Below are 15,664 nucleotides of genomic sequence, written 5' to 3'. Positions count from 1 at the left end.
CAGTTAAGGCTTCAGTCCCTCACACGGCCCTTGTTTAACTTTTTGCCAAAACAACTCTGCTACTCCTTATGCCTCTTTCCCTCCTCTCATCGGCATATACCTTACGTTTCATACTCAAGCTATGCCTGCTTCCCCATGCCCTTCTGGCATCTGACCCCAACTGCTGAGAAAGCTGGAAACGTTTCCTTTTGTTCCCTGTGTAATAAAGCAGATTTCAAAGCTGATCCACACTTCCAGAGCAGTTATGAAACTCGTGTGCAGAAAGAAGCAACCTGTAATGCTGTAACAGAAAGCAAGGATGAACAACACAAAAACGGTCAGTGCCAAACAAGAGAAAAATAGTCAGTGCCTCATTTCCTACTGGGGTTGAGAAGCCTGAAGTCCCCGGGAGGACCGGCAGCAGGTGAAGGATGGCATGGGGCCCGGTCAAAGCTCAGCTGCTCCTGCAGTATAGGGAGAGCTGCCAGCTGGGGCCACTGCCACGCACGCAGTCAGGCCACAGGGATCACCCCGAGATGTTTTGGAAAACAGCTGGTACCCTCTGGAGAAGGGGGACAAACAATCGTGTCCCTTTCTCCAGGTCCACCATGAAGAGCAATGGGAGATGGCCCTGGCAAGCTTAAGAAATGCAACAGATGAGAAATACATTGGCCAGGCCCCTTCCCCCTAGAAGCAGCTCTTCACCTCCACCAGACTGAAGGCTCCACACCACATTGGTCATAGTGCTAGTTGCATTTAAAAGAGCAGACAAGTCCTGGAAGATGAGAAAACTCAACCGCATCCTTGGATTTCTCCTGCTACAACTATGGAAAGGGCTCTAGGTTTGTTATAAACACAGTAACACTTTCCACGGGCTGCAAACCCTGAAGTCACAGCTATTATCTTTCTAGCTGTACATTAAGAGACAGGACCCTGCTCTGGATCCTTAATAGGCTAAGCAACCTTAATAGGTTGCTTCTTGCAACCTCTCCATGAAATGGGGTGAGACGGCCTGCAGTACCAAGGTCTTCAGGTGTCTAGGGGAAGGGATTTGCATCAAGAACAAGCAGATGCATTACTTTGAGATTTTATTTTAATCTGACACGTAATTACAACACACCTTCATTCATATTAATTAAACCTAGACAGAGTAGCCAGAGAAAGGAGCAAAGCAGTCAGGAATAGCTCGCACTTGAATAACCAGCAATAGGTGCACACTGAAAAGATAGCCTGAAAGCTTCTGGTTCAATGGCTGTCGCCCGAGGACTATTCCTGGCCGAGACCGCAAAGCACCAACCTGAAAAGCATCCTAACTTTGCCTCCGGCAGCAAGTGGCTTTGGCAAATGCGGGTGGGAAAACAATGACCTCTTGTGCCACTCTATACAAGCTAGGAGTGCGGCAGGACTCAAGGAATGAAAGCTATCATGCTGCAAGAAGGAAAAAAATAAGCTGCAGGTCTTACAGGGCAGTCAGTGAGGCATCCCATTGAGTCCTCATTATCTTCTGTTCATCCTCAAAGTGAGATGGTTTCCAGGTTTAAAATCCAAACTAAATCCTTCCAAATTCCTACTCAGGACTTTTGAATAAAGCAAGAGATGTTTTTCCTCTAAACAAATCTTTTGTTGTTGTTGAAGGAAAGCCAAAAAGCCCAGCAACAGCCAAACACAAGAGACAAGGTGTTCCCAGCTCCTCTGTAAAGCACAAAAGTCCCTCTGGGGAAGAGAGCCTAGTTTGATACTTAACCTGCCTATATAGTGGATTTTCAGTCAGATCCAGAGAGGGGCTTGCTCTACACATGTTTGTTTTCCTCCTTTGTTAGTTTACATCTCAAATTAGCTTTAATACACAGTGGGATGTTGATTTTAAGACCAGGATAGCAGGGCCAATCATCTGCTGATATAAACATGCAACGCCAGCAGGTCTTCAAGTTCAGCTGGATGGAGAATACGGCTCATTTAAATGCTTGCATTGGTTCATCTCCCTTGTAACAACATGGCACAGCCTTCCACCCCTCTGCATTTACTTGACTGTGCACAAGCTTTGCTTATTTGCTAAGTTAACAGAGTAGGTCCTCGCAATCTCTTAGTTGTCAAAATAGCGGAGTTGCTTTTCCTCTGTGTACATTTTGTACAGGAACGTTTAGATCTCCCCTTTATAAAAGTGAAGATTACCAGGAAACAAAACAATTGCAATCCAGACCCCAGCCGCCCCACCCAACAAAGAGTTTAATTGTTCCAGTTACTCTCTGCCCTCTATATTTTCCTTAAATGCATCCAAGCAAACAGCTCTGCTTTTTGGATGGTCACTTACCTTTTGTTTTCCTATCCACCGCAACTGGCTTCTTAGTTTCTGCTGTAAGCAACAGCTCGTAAGGGTGTTCCTCTTCCTCAGCTCCACTTCCCCTGCTCTTTCCTCGTGCAACAGAGGCCTAATGAAAAAGAGCATAATGTAGTGCTCCACAAAGCAATGCTATTTATCCCGGCAATAAAGCACAAGGCCTCTTTATGCCATGGTTTAAGCAAGGAATTGGCAGAGGCAACACCTTCGCAGCGGAGTGTGATCCAAAATGTAATGCTCCCTTCCCCCCCACGCTCAAAAAACCCACCCAAACCCCCTTTGTTTTCTAGTATTTAAGGTTGCTGACAGCTTTTTAGCACTGACCAACCGATTCACTGCACAAGGTCTGCATTCAGCCTGGAGGGGGGAAAAGAGCTGAGACAGTTATTCCTGTTCATCCCAACTCAGACTTACTGTTGCTATTGGAATTTGCATCGTCACTCACTATTTAGTTGCTGGCTCTATTAGGACATGGCTGAAAAAAAAAAACCAAAAGCCCAAATCCCTGCCACCACCTCAGAAGTCTCAGATCTAGCATTTCTAACCTCAGGATGCGCAGCATATTTAGGACTAAAGAGCCCTCAGACAACACTGTATAAACTCAGTTTAACCTCAGGATGCGCAACAGTGACTGTGCTTATTTAAAACCCCAAAAGCCTCTGATTAGAGCTTGTTTGTAATACTCGCAGACCCTCCAGCAAGCTGCTCTGGAAAGCCACCATCCATGTGCAGGGATGCGGTCTTGGTGCAGGATCCAAATGAGTCTTTGCTGCAGACTCGCACATGTTGGTCTACCTCAACGCCAAGGCTGACAGGCATTCAACATCCTTAGAGACCCACACAGGCCATCCCAGTGCTAGTGGGGCTACACTGGGCTTCAAGGCACCCTGCCTGCATGGTCAGCTGCCTTTCAGCACCATCTCCTGGCCAGACCCTGGCAGGTTGATGCAACCCTGTCCCAGGAGCCATGTGTGCCTACAGCCAACCGTGGTGGGGCCAAACCCAAGCCAGAAAGCAAGTGATCCTTACTTGCAGCCAAGACAGGGAAGAACAGGTCCGAACAAAACATCCTCCCAAGGAGGGCTCTCATACTGCTCGCAGGCTCCTGGAACTGCCGCTGTCTAGACAGCGGACTAAGCATCACCTCCAATTTCTTCCCCAAAGTGAAAGCATCGGAGTTGCCTCAAGGGCAGATAGGTACCTACCTGACTGCAGTCTAGCCAGGACCTCTGGAGGCTTAGGGAGTCTTGGAAAGACACCCAGGAGTCAGCAGCACAGACCAGAGTCCTGCATCTGTGTACTGTTCCTGCATAAGCCCAGCTGGCTTTTAAATCAACTTTCTCAATGGGAGGAAACGGGCCATGTCCAGCAAAGAAAGTGTTTATTCTACCTGCTTCAAGCATGAGCTGTCAAGCAGACCTGCTCCTTTTCAGGTGAAGGAGCTCATAATGAGCAAATTAAGGAAAAAAAACTTCTGACCAGATGGTGGCACAAAAACATCAGACCATAACAGTAGGTAACAGGCCCTCGCCAGAGATCTTGGAAAAATACTGCACAGCAGCAGCCTGTCATAACAGTTGTAGCCTGGACCTCAAGCCAGGCATTAGTATACTCCTAAGACTCCTGCAGATGATGATTATTGTGCTGTCCTCTTTCAAGTGCACTGAACGCGTTCGAAGGCAGTAGCTCCCTACCAGCACACAATTCCCAGCTTTTGCTTTGTAAACTTTTCTGCATGTGTTTATACGCCTGGTTACACTTCATTTTCTCCCCCTCTCATCCTTCCAAGGTTTAAATAGAGTTTCAGGTTCAAACTCACTCAAAATGAAGACCATTATTTGTTGGAGAACCGTGCTTGCTCTGTAGGCTCTGCAACCAGGAGTAACAAAAATCAAATAAAACTTTCTTCCAATTCATCTTTGTTGGTTAGCATGTATAAATACTCACTCTTATCAAAGCCCAAAAATAAGATGTTGTTAATAATGAGCATGCTCTTTAAAGTGTACTTAATCCACAGCAGTGGACTTTGAAAGACTTTTTAAAGGCCAACTCATCTCGTTTCTCTCTCCTCCCCCACCAGAACTGCAGACCAAACTGCTGGAACAATCATGGCACCGTGTCTTTTGTCTGCACTTCCCTTTTGGAGATGAGTAGTAAACAAATGGAACTGAAGTTTAATTTGACAATGCAGACTCTTACTCAGCTACAAACCCAGAAGGTTTCTGCAGATAGTGAAAGAAAGCACTTAAGCACCTCCAAACAATCAGCTCTTTTGCCTGTTTGTGCTAATGTTTTTCTATGATGAAAGTTAAAAGTTTCTTGTTTATGCACATCTGCTTTGACTGATAGCCCCATCTTGGCAATGGAATAAAAAGACTACTTTTGAAACTAGAGTTTGGCCCAACCCCAGAAATATTCAATGACTAACTGTCCTGGCTCTAATGTGAGAGCAGGTCTGGAGGATGGCAGATCAGGATGCTGCTCCGAGATGTTTATGGCATTCCCTAAGCGTATTCCTGTTCACGCCTGCCCAACCCAGAGAGAACATGTACTGAGATGGCAGATAATGGGCAAGAATCAGAAAAGCAGAGCACCCCAGAAGTAGCAAGCAAAGAAAAAGAATCAGACCCCAAACTGCCTTATCGGAACATCTAGAAGGTCATTTCCAGGCAGCGAGACACACTGCCTGTAAGTTATATCAATGAAATTGACTGCAAATCAAGATCTCCCCAGCGAGTCACTTTGCATACAAGTCTATTTGCCAGCAAGATTTCCTTTAATGGATCATGTTTCCAAAGCTGTTAATGGCAGGACAACACAGCAGGTGTTTTATAATTAAATATGGCAAGATATCTCAGCAGGAGCAGTCAATGCACGTTTCTTTCCCTCGTGTTTATCATCATAAACAAGTTCTGCTTTCCAATTATGCTATGACCTGCTACCCAGCTCTCCTCTGCTCAGAGCCGGCCACGGGACTGGTTATCACACACTGCAAAACCATTTTAACAGCAGTGGAGAGATCAGTCCACAGTTTCACATTTCAATTTTACTGTTTATGCAGTGTTTGGAGCTTCACTCTCTCTATAAAAAGTCAGTTCTATTAAAGCAAATAATGTTTACTCATGTCTCGTGTAGATTTGACATACTTCAGAAAGCAGATCGCATTTATGCATTGTAGGAAATTCAGCAGATCAACACATTCAAAGCAAAGCATCTGGTGAACTGGAGTCTGTTCTGACAGCTAGAGACAGCACACACTCCACTTCTTTTACATACAACCTACTGGAAAGGCAAGGAACCTAGTTGGAAAAGCAAGGAACTCCACAAGATTTGGTTTTGCTTTGAAGATTTTTCCTGGGTGTCAGCAGAAGTTGCCAAGACACATTTGTGGTTTCACACACCCCCATACGCAGGTCTCCCAGAGAGCCCTCACATCTGAGGTTCACAGGCAGGTGAATAAAAATGAGCAATAGGAAGCCCAGGAGCAAGAATGCAGGATGGGAGAGCTTTAGTTCCATCAAAAAGCAGCTCACACGCATTGACCTCTGCAGAAGACAGCTTTAACATATGTTGGGCCAGATTCTCAGCTGAATTCAAGCTCCTGATCTCCGTTCACGTCAGTGGGACCCACAAGCCCACACGTCTCCTCCACAGCTGGAAGCTAAGAGGAAGCAGGAAGCGACGGCCCTCTGGGTTTCAGTCTCAAGTGAAGATGCATTTGGTGGGATCATTACAAGTGGGCAACAGTCCACACTGCAACGTGATTCAGAAAAATCTCTTCCTAAGGGAATTCCCAGCCAAGAATAGGAAAGTAAGGCTGAAGGTCAACACGGAGGTGCCCTGGAAGAACCGCACTAAGGAAGTTCCCATGGCAAGTGACAGCAGCAATGCCGGAGTGAAAGAAAACTTCACATTCACAACCCGACTTGCAAGGGAGGTAATATCCTAGTTGGCTCCTCCCAAATTATTACAACTGTTCTTTAAACCACATTCGTATAAAACATCCCAGATCAAGTCCCACGTACCTCACAGGAAGCACCGTGGCCTATCTTCTTCTCCACATGCTGATCCTCCTCCTCATCAGGCGGAGGCTTGGCAGGCGGGGGTGGACGTTCTCTCTGCGGTTTAGAAGACCACTGTCAACTGCGTTGTGTTAAAGCACATCCCCTTCTGCTTCCACCAACACTACATCCATGCTGCTGTGAATGCTGCATGGTAAGGACCTCCTCAAATTAACCTGGGTGGAGTACAAGTTCAGTCCTAACAGCACAGAGTTTGGCAATGGTTGCTGCCTTTCCTCCTCCTCTTCCTCCTCTCCAGCAGGATACCTATTCAGACAGAGAGCCCTTTCTGCAGATTCACCGTACTGCAGTCCTGTGGATGGACTGCTATTGATAACACAGACCACCCACTGCTGCTCCGCAGCGGTAACACTGCACAAGGCCAGCTCAGACCCACGTGAGCACCAACTATGCTTTCAAGAGAATAAAACCGCTCGGGTGGAAGGTGCTGTGTACACAGGTTTATTGCTTCATTACTTAAGCCAGTTCATTCAGACCCAGACTGGTAATCTCAATGGCATAGCACTTCACAGTGAAGGTCAGCAATGACCTCATGCAAATGGGTAGAAAGGGAAGACTCATCGCTTGTCTCTTAATGAAATAGTAACAGGAATAAGTGATTCCAGAGGCACCTTCTAAAGTGAAAAACCCTAGAGATCGAGACACAATGCTGCACTGCATTCCTCAAATATCCCAAGACTGCCTGTGGGCGGTTAGAGCTGCGCTGCCTCGTCTCCATGCAGAGCTGAACACATCTCCAGGTCATCTCCTGCCCTGCAACAGCTCCATCTAATGGCAAAGGGAAAGACGGCAGAGGTGAACCACTCGCCCCAAAAAACTCAAGCAAGTCTTGGGAGAAACTCCAGCAAGCTCCTGGAGCACATCCCTCTTTCTTCTCCCTTTTCACTGCAGTCCAGCCTCTCGTCTTTTCTTATTTGTGATAGACCTGAGCTTATTTCACATCAGATATTATCAACGCAGGACAGCACATAGACGGATATAAGCCACCAAGATGTAGTTAGTAACAGGATAGCGCATCTTGTACTGCATATCCTAAAGAGAGATCTGGCTGAAATACCAGTCTTCTAAAGCTTTTGTCTCATTTCTACGGTATTTGCTAATAGTACAGGAAAAAGGATGCACCTCTTTGCGGAGAGAGAAAGCATGGTTACAGTACCACCAGCAGTTTAATTGTTCATTGCTGCTTTGCCTTTTGTCCAAAAATACATCCATGGAGCAGGCTTTGTAAAACCAACTAGAAAACAAACCCTGAAGCTGACACAGCATGCTGCAAGGCCAGCATCCCATCTGCCCCATAGCAGCGTTGCCACCAATTGCTAAGGGGGCAGCAGATGCAACTAACAGAAGGTGAGGAAGACTTCTTTGGAGACAGTTCCAGGAGCTTTGCACTACCTTGTAAAGCCTCGAGTACCCTCTACAGATCTCTGCAAGTAATACACAAAAAACACGTTTCCACTGCCAACTAGTTTCCAACAGGATATTATTAAAGATAATTTCTTGAGACCCTTCTCTTGGGCAAAGCAGAAAGCAAGACAGATGAGAAAAATACTCCACACAAAAGTTTCCAAAGCTTTCTTCTAGACAATAAGTTAGCCCTTCAGCTAAGTGCAATGTCCTGACAAACCAAAATTCACGGGTACCAGTATTCAACTGCCAGAAAACAGAAGGATGCAACGTTAGGTGAAAATCAGGCACGTAGAAGTGGCTACTCGTGGGCACTGCAACGGAGGTTATGTGAACAGGCCAGTGAAAAAGGAGAGGTACCTGCCTGCTCTAATCAATGTCAGGGATGGGTTTAAAGGTTTCCTCAAGCTGGGGGATTGGCAGCCTGCTGCAAAATCATGAAAACGGAGATAAGTTACCTATCCCTCTAAGGCAAGCAGAGATGAACACACACAACTACATACAGGCCTGACTCCTGCTGCTTTGAGACCAGTTGATTCCGCTTCCTTATTCACAGACTCTCGATCTGAAGATCTCCCGCTGGCAAGGCTGTCCAGGGAGTGGCAGGACGTTGCATTGTATAAAGCTTCATACGGGCTCTCCTTTTCTGGGTTCACGTCAAAATCTATGATCAGTTCCGTAACTGCTTTCTCCACATCACCTGCGAGAGGGAGAGAGACACAAGAGCATCACTCGAGGCTTCTGCCCCCGGAAAGTCAGCACTTGCAGGAAAAGGAGCGCTGTGTTGCACAGAAGCCTACCCTGAGATATCCAGCACACAGGATCAGTGGCTGGAGCAAGCGGTGCTTGAACAGTCTTCTCTGCAGCTTTGGCACTTTTCTTCCCAATCGTGTAATCTGCAATGAGGTGGGGCGACAGGGTCAGTTTATGTCAATCTAGTTTTATGTCCACTTCAGCATACGGTACTTCCTCCCTTGTGGATGGAAGGCCAACTGTCAGCTTATTAAGTCTCCAAAAAATAACCAAAGTACATTATTAAAACTTGCAGCTCAGATCCCAAAATAGAAGCAGGCGGCCTCTTTAATCACATGCACAAGGTTAAGGATGGTTCTTTGAACCTTTACAGAGTCTTTAATCAGAAAGCTGCAAAGCTCCTGTATGGACATAATGTCACGGAGCAGATTACTTCATGTTGTAGACACAAGCTACATCACTAAACAGATGCAGTCTGCTCTTCTAGAGTCGTAAAACAGCAGAGAAACCAATTCTATCTGTGGTCCCCCAACCACAGGCAGAGCCAGAAACCTTAAGCTTACATGAATATAGTCAGACAGCAACATCTCATGCAGCTAGCTCGCTCACGGGCGCAAACTAACAGCATTTACCTGCAAGAACTTTAGTTTTAAAGCTCATCTTTGTCTTCAATTTCAGAATAGAGATAATACCTACTAGCCTCACAGGCAAAGCTTAATTAAAAGTCTGCAGAGTGCTTTGAACCTGTAAAGCACTCAAATGCTAAGCATGAATAATGCACACCAGTTGCATACGCTTCTGATCTTTCTCCCCACAGCTGAGAGGAAATTGAGACAGCCTAATTACAAGGTATGAATTTAGCTAAGATGCCACATTTCATTCCCTAACTTGGACAGACACAATGGGCCAAGCTCCTTTATAAACCACAAGTAATCAAGGCCGTTTCTGTACATCTCATCTACAAAAGCCATGCCCAAGCTTCACAATGAAGTGAAGAGTAGGTTGTAAGATCCGTGGACGACTATTTGCCTACACAGACACATAAAGGATAGTTAATCCAAAACCATTTCTAAAGCTATTACTTTGCATTCTGCAAGCAGATTTAGGCTATCCTTAATTTTAATTAACTTCTAAAGTGAGTTAAACAAAGCTCAATTAAGCCCATTTAAACTGTAAAAGTCATGCCACACTCCTTCAGCAAAGGAGCTAATCCCCCTAAATCCCCCCCTGGAAGTGCCCCTGCAAACACTTGCTCTGAAGACAGTTCACCCGAGCATTTAAGCATCACTCCTTCCAACACCTGTAAGACTCTCATTGAGGGACCTGGCCTGAGGCTGCTTTGCTTTCAGCACTTTCCAGGACTAGAGAACAAAATCCTGTACTTGCACTGGCACAATTATCCCCCCAAACTTTCCCCTCCTGCCCACGCACAGAGCTACACCACTTACCTTCGATGAGAGCTGCTATGTGTTGGCTTTTCTGAGAAGGCAGTTCTCTCACAATGTCCAGAGCTGTCAGGCCTCTGTTATCCTTTATGTTCACATCAATACCTATGGCAATAGGTGTAGAGAAGGCAAAAGCAGGAATATTTTCAAACTATATGCAAATTCACACCTTTAATCAAGTTAGAGCTTACATTTGTGATCATTGCAGGGGGAAGCTAAAAAATGCTCTAGAGAGGCAGATTTAAATCCAAACACCAAGAGAGAACCTCTCCTATCACCCTCTCCAAGGAACAACAGTTCAACAGCTGGTTGGAGAAACATGCTGCCACTATAAAGGGCTTTCCTCAAGCTCTGGGTGAAGGGATCACCATGTTATTGCTTCAAAAGGGGAACATTCTCTCACCTGCAGCCAGCAATATTTGTACCACATCTGTCTTGCCAAACAAAGCAGCTTCGTGCAAAGCACTGCCTTTTTCAGTCTGCAAATTAAATGGAAAATAGCATGAAGCTAGACAGTGGGGAATGGTGATGGAGGCATGTTTTAGAAGGTTACAGAAGCAATAAATATACGGCATCATATACAAAGTGTGGGCAACAATATCTACAACTGAGGACAAACTATCAATATTACTACAATGTTGAGAATTTGGAATGGAAAATGGGATGGTCACTTCAGAGAGACATGAAGGCACAGGTTAGAGACCAAGAAAGGACCCTCTACAGCTTAGCAAGAGGTCATGTCCTGAAAAGGAAAGACAAGACCACTACATACAAGCTATTGCTGTGAAAACAGCATATTCACAAGTGGCTTGATAGGAAGGGAAACAGTTTGCCTCCATTGCTATCAAGAGCTCATGGTTTTGCGGGGCAGAACAGCTTAGGCGAAAGGGCTTTTTTCCCCCCTCTCCCTCGCTATCTGTCTGGGGCTCTTTGTCCGACTACCAAGCAGGCGTGAAGCATGCACGGCGCCAGAATCCCTCTGAGCAGCTTCTCAGAGCAACCAAGAGCTGAATAAACAGCCCAGAGGAAAATAAAGCTGTCGCTCATCTTTCATAAATGATCCCTCCGGGAGGAGGGTTAGGAGGAGCTCTCTGTATCATGACCACAGGGGTTTTCCACCGCCCAGCAGACCAGCCCTTCACACACCGACACACTAGATACCTGATAGTTGCTATCCATGCCAGCATCCAGGAGGACGTGGACTACAGTTTTGTGACCATTCCTAGCTGCCAAGTGCAGGGGAGTGTGTTTCTTAGTGTTGCAGCTTAAAAGATTGGGGTGAGCGTTCAAGAGCATCTTCACGACTTCCAGCCTCCCATAGAGCGCAGCCAGGTCCAGAGGAGTCTCAAACTTGTTATTGCGCATGGTGGGGTCGGTCAGCTCCTCCAGAAGGACCTTCACCACCTCTGTGTGGCCGTACTGCGCGGCGCAGTGCAGCGCCGTCTCGTTGTCGTTGTTCTGGGGGGTCACAAACGCCAGCGCGTCAGAACGGGGGAGAACAGAGCTGCTCCGTGCCTCGCTCAAACCATTGAAGTTTAAATGCAAAAACAAGACAAAAAAAAGCAGTCGGGAAGCAGAGAGCCCAGTTTGAAACAGAGCCTGGAGCAATGTTTTCACCGTCTCACTAGCCATTTACCAGGCACAGACATCCCCTCGTGAACTCAACCACCGACCCACCCAGTAAAAGCTTCAAAAACATTCAGAACAATAAGCTTTACTCAGATATGGGAAATTTGCTCTACAGGCAATAGGTGCTATATATGGAATAGCCTGCTTTCGAAGCACTGAGGCCAAAATCAAGGGACCATGCTAAAGTTTAAGGGATTGTCGAGCTGTATCTGGACTCCCATTAATCCTGCTAGCACTTGGGGAAAGCAGTCTGTTATCTGTTGGCAGCATCCCACACTCTGGGGTGCCATAAAAATAAAAGGCTGCAATATATGATAGAATTCATGCTGCAGTTTGCCTATCTGCTGTAGCTTAATCGTCATCATTTTAGATTTAAACTTCAATTGTTTCAAATCCTACTTATCCTGATTATAACAGTCATTCCACCTTTGCAATTCTGAAGCTCGCAAGCTGGCTGGTTTAGAGAAAGGGTGCATGAAGTTACATGCAGATTGTGAATTAGAAAGCAGTGCGATTAGATCACTCCACTAACAAGCCCTTGTAGTCAAGGTCTCGGGTCAACTGAGGGAAGAGATGTCTAAGGGACACGAGAACACCTCCACAGTGAAAGCCAGATCCAATTAATGCATGCAGCATCTGTCAGGTTAAAAATCAGCAATGCAAAGCACTGAAAGACAAGCAACCTAACACATTTCACTTGCAGGTGCAAAATAGGAACATTACCAGATTTAGAAGAGCCTTTTCTCAAATTAAATTCACCTCAAGTTTCTAGTTTTACTACTGTGTGTTATACACAGAGGGATTTCTGTTTAAGGACTTTAGAAACAAATACTTATCTAACAATTTAACCCAAAATCTTTAGTACAAACTGTTACACACTTCAAGTTTAGCCAAAAGAATCATGATTGAATTTGTCATTTTAAAAACAGTTCCCATTTAAAAAAACAGAGAATGTACTTGTCTTGATGGAGTTAGAAGTACTACTTTAGAAACTGAATTTGATCAAAACACCTTCCTTTTTGCTTTCAGACCACATGCGCTTTTTTGGATACCAGCTTGTAGGAGCAGTCAGTATTTTGCACCATTTCACAACCACGCTGCAGAACTTGCGCTGTTGTACAAGTACTTTAATCCTATTAACATGTTAAGTCCTTCTAGAGATTACAGGAGTCATGCATGCAAACTCCCATTTGTTTTTATCTGGTATTTGCATCATTTTTCAGCCACGTAAAGAGCATAAGGGAAGCGAGGAGTTCTGGAGAGGCTCTCTGCAGCTGCAACTTGTATAAAAGCAAAGGCTAAGGATGCAGGAAGCAGCAACAGCCACATGCAGAAGTGAGATATTTAAGAAGGTAAGGAAAGCATGGCATCGCTGTCAGCACAGAAGTTCAAAGTCAAACAACAGGCGCTCTACTTGGAGTGGCAGAGGCAGCCATGGTGAAGGAAGGCACATACAAGCGGACAGAAGTTACTGTAGAATAAAGAAGCCTGCACATAAAATACACATACGGAGCGAGAAGGGGAGAGAACAGAGAACTACAGAGATTACACCTATCAATCAGCTTAAGCTGCTGGTCTTGAGGCATTTAAAAGGTTGGTAAATCGCATTATTCTTATTTGACAGGGAAGGGAACCCAGGTATTGGTGAGGTAGCCAGACCCGAGGCCCTCAGCCTGCCCCATAGCATGAGGGAGGCTTCCTGCCAATTTTTGCAGAAAGAGTAGATAACCCCAGCCCCTCTGGAGCAGGAGGTATCTGCCAAAGAGCCATGGGGGGTATGCACTGCTCATGCCATGCTAGCCCTGGCTACAGGGGATTTCCACTGCTAGGACTGTCCCCATCTCATCCCTCCCTGGCACAGAGACCACATCCCTCAAGGGTGCTTTAAAGCACACAGCAACTCCAAACACCTGCCTGACTGCTCAGAAATGGGAACATAACATCCTTTAATAACACAATTGTTGAAGACTTCCCCCATCTTCACTGCAATTTAGTCTAATTTTCCTTAAGCAGGTCAGGGCTCCGACGTTCAGGATGAAATCCCCAGACTTTCCTCCTGCAACAGAGATCACCAAGCGGTAAATTCCCCTGAATCATTACAGCAAGTCTTTCCCCATCTCAGACTGTGCACTGGAAACTCCCGCTATTGCATAAGTTTTTATTGCCTTCATTTTAGGAGAGCTTTGAGCAGCCAAAAATGCTAGAGCCATTCCAGACAAGGGAGTTTGCCTCCCTTCCCTGTATCGCCTCTCCAAGCGCAAACCAGAGCGGAGCCTGAACAATGAGCATGAGCACTCGACATACATATTTATCGGAGATGGAAAAAGAAAATTCCTTTCCAGCAGCCAGAAGGCATATGGCTTCAAATTTCAAAACTTCTTAGAAAAATAGAGCACTCACCAGGGCCCAGGGGCTGCATTCTTGCAAGAATCCTAGCACCCCCCCAATTCACAGTTGGGAGTGAGAAGCTGGGCTGTACGATGCCCGCCTACAGACCACAAACCAGGAACACTAGCAGAAATGCCTCTGCTTTCATATGGGCTCCATCAAATTTTTCAAGCCCTGGTAACTAGATACCACATACCATAGCCCTTATGCTCCTCATCACACAATAAAATGGAGCATCTACAGCTCCTTAAAGTATATCTGCCTGCACTCCTGTTCTTAACACACTGTAAGAGGGCTTCAATTGAAGAAAGGGAGTCTTGGTTTAAATACAGGAAAGTTTTCTAACTTTCTAACCTGCAAAGATTTGAACAGTCGAGTAAACTGCCAAGGGAGACTATAGAGCTGTCCCTCTCCGAGGTTTCTGAGAAGCTGCTAGACAAACACTGGTCAGGAATGGTTTACGTAGACCTGATCCTGCCTCAGGGCTCAAGAAAGAGGCTACACAACCCTTCGGTCCCATCCAACCTGTTCCTAGGATTCCTTTTTTGTAGGATTTTTGTCAGTGTGTGCGTGTCTAACGTAGGCTCGCCCTATTAAAAACCTACTATTTTGCTGCTCCAGTGACATGACTGATCTTAAAGCACAGAACAGGGATGTCCCGCTGGCACCCACTCCATAAAGTTTCAGTTAAAGGCACACCAAAATGAAAGGAAAAAACCCCGTTAAGTAAAATCCAAACTTCACCAGGAGGTGACACTCAAGGCACACCCCTCGGGCACAAAGCAGGCCAGAAGAGTTGGCTGGAGCTGCCCCGTCAGTTGTACCATCTCCTTCCCTCCTTTTGCAGCACAAAATTTCCATCAGTGCCCCGCGCGGCACTGCCAGGAGCAGAGTAAGGATGAACAGGCCTCCTTCCTTCCTACAGGTGCCCAACAATGCCAAACACATTTCGGGAAAAAAAAAAGTGATCCCCATATGTCCAACAAGCTTTTGAGAGCTCTGCGGGTGGGTTCGCTGCCCAGTTTCATTTGCAGACTCCAGATGGTAGGCTTCCACTTTTCTCAGCAGCCCATTTAGATTTATAGCACTTTAAACCCAATCTGCATGATTCATTTGCTTCCAATTAAAAAAGACAAAGGTAGTTTGTGCAGTGCACAAACCTGAGCTATGTGACAGCTTTTTCGACTTTGGCTCTGCTCAACCAGTTGGTTCCTTCATACAAATTAAATAACCAGATTCAAGATAGCAGGAGTTACTGAAGCAAAGTTGCTGCTCCATCTCTTAACTCTGCTTCTACCATTTGCTTTTCAGAAGTCCTTCAGGCCTGTAACAGACATATTGCAGGGACCTCCTATTGAACAAAAGATGTTGAAAAGGAAGGGGCATAAAAAGTAGCTGTTAACTATTTCTTTAACTTTTAGGAGAACAAGCAGCTTCTGGCTTTCTTATCTTTTCCTCAACAGGATATTAAATTGTAGTCCAGCCTTACAGAAATGCTTTACCCCTCTTCTAAATATCCCAAAATGCTTGGAAAGATGAAACATCTCGCTTCAGTCATTTCTGTATGACATCCCATCCTGCATGGGAGCAGAGAAGCTGGAAGCACCAACTAAGCAAGGCCTTTGCACCTGGACTTTTTGTGGTTC

The 15,664-nt window shown here is 45.7% G+C and overlaps 1 protein-coding gene across 11 annotated transcripts in view; it reads right to left on the bottom strand.

Annotated features, from left to right (window-relative positions):
• The window catches only part of ANKS1A (ankyrin repeat and sterile alpha motif domain containing 1A), a 110,448-nt gene that overhangs the window by 61,799 nt on the left and 32,985 nt on the right, over nt 1–15,664 (bottom strand). For 10 of the 11 annotated variants that reach the window (XR_012046153.1, XM_072886253.1, XM_072886254.1 and 7 more), the window contains 7 exons: nt 11,163–11,459; nt 10,405–10,480; nt 10,005–10,106; nt 8,604–8,699; nt 8,307–8,503; nt 6,343–6,435; nt 2,291–2,408 (listed from right to left, as the gene is read on the bottom strand). Coding sequence is in view for 10 of the 11 variants with exons in the window: in XM_072886253.1 (XP_072742354.1) it covers nt 2,291–2,408; nt 6,343–6,435; nt 8,307–8,503; nt 8,604–8,699; nt 10,005–10,106; nt 10,405–10,480; nt 11,163–11,459 (979 nt within the window). In the remaining variant the exon portion in view is untranslated. Of the gene's footprint in view, nt 1–2,290; nt 2,409–6,342; nt 6,436–8,306; nt 8,504–8,603; nt 8,700–10,004; nt 10,107–10,404; nt 10,481–11,162; nt 11,460–13,544; nt 13,687–15,664 lie in introns of all 11 variants that reach the window. The other variant, XM_072886262.1, reaches the window with a different exon arrangement.

The sequence above is a fragment of the Ciconia boyciana genome, chromosome 23 (genome assembly GCF_034638445.1).
Source record: "Ciconia boyciana chromosome 23, ASM3463844v1, whole genome shotgun sequence".
Classification (NCBI taxonomy): Eukaryota; Metazoa; Chordata; class Aves; order Ciconiiformes; family Ciconiidae; genus Ciconia; species Ciconia boyciana.
The sequence above is the reverse complement of the archived record's forward strand: the minus strand, read 5'-3'. Positions and strand labels throughout refer to the sequence as shown.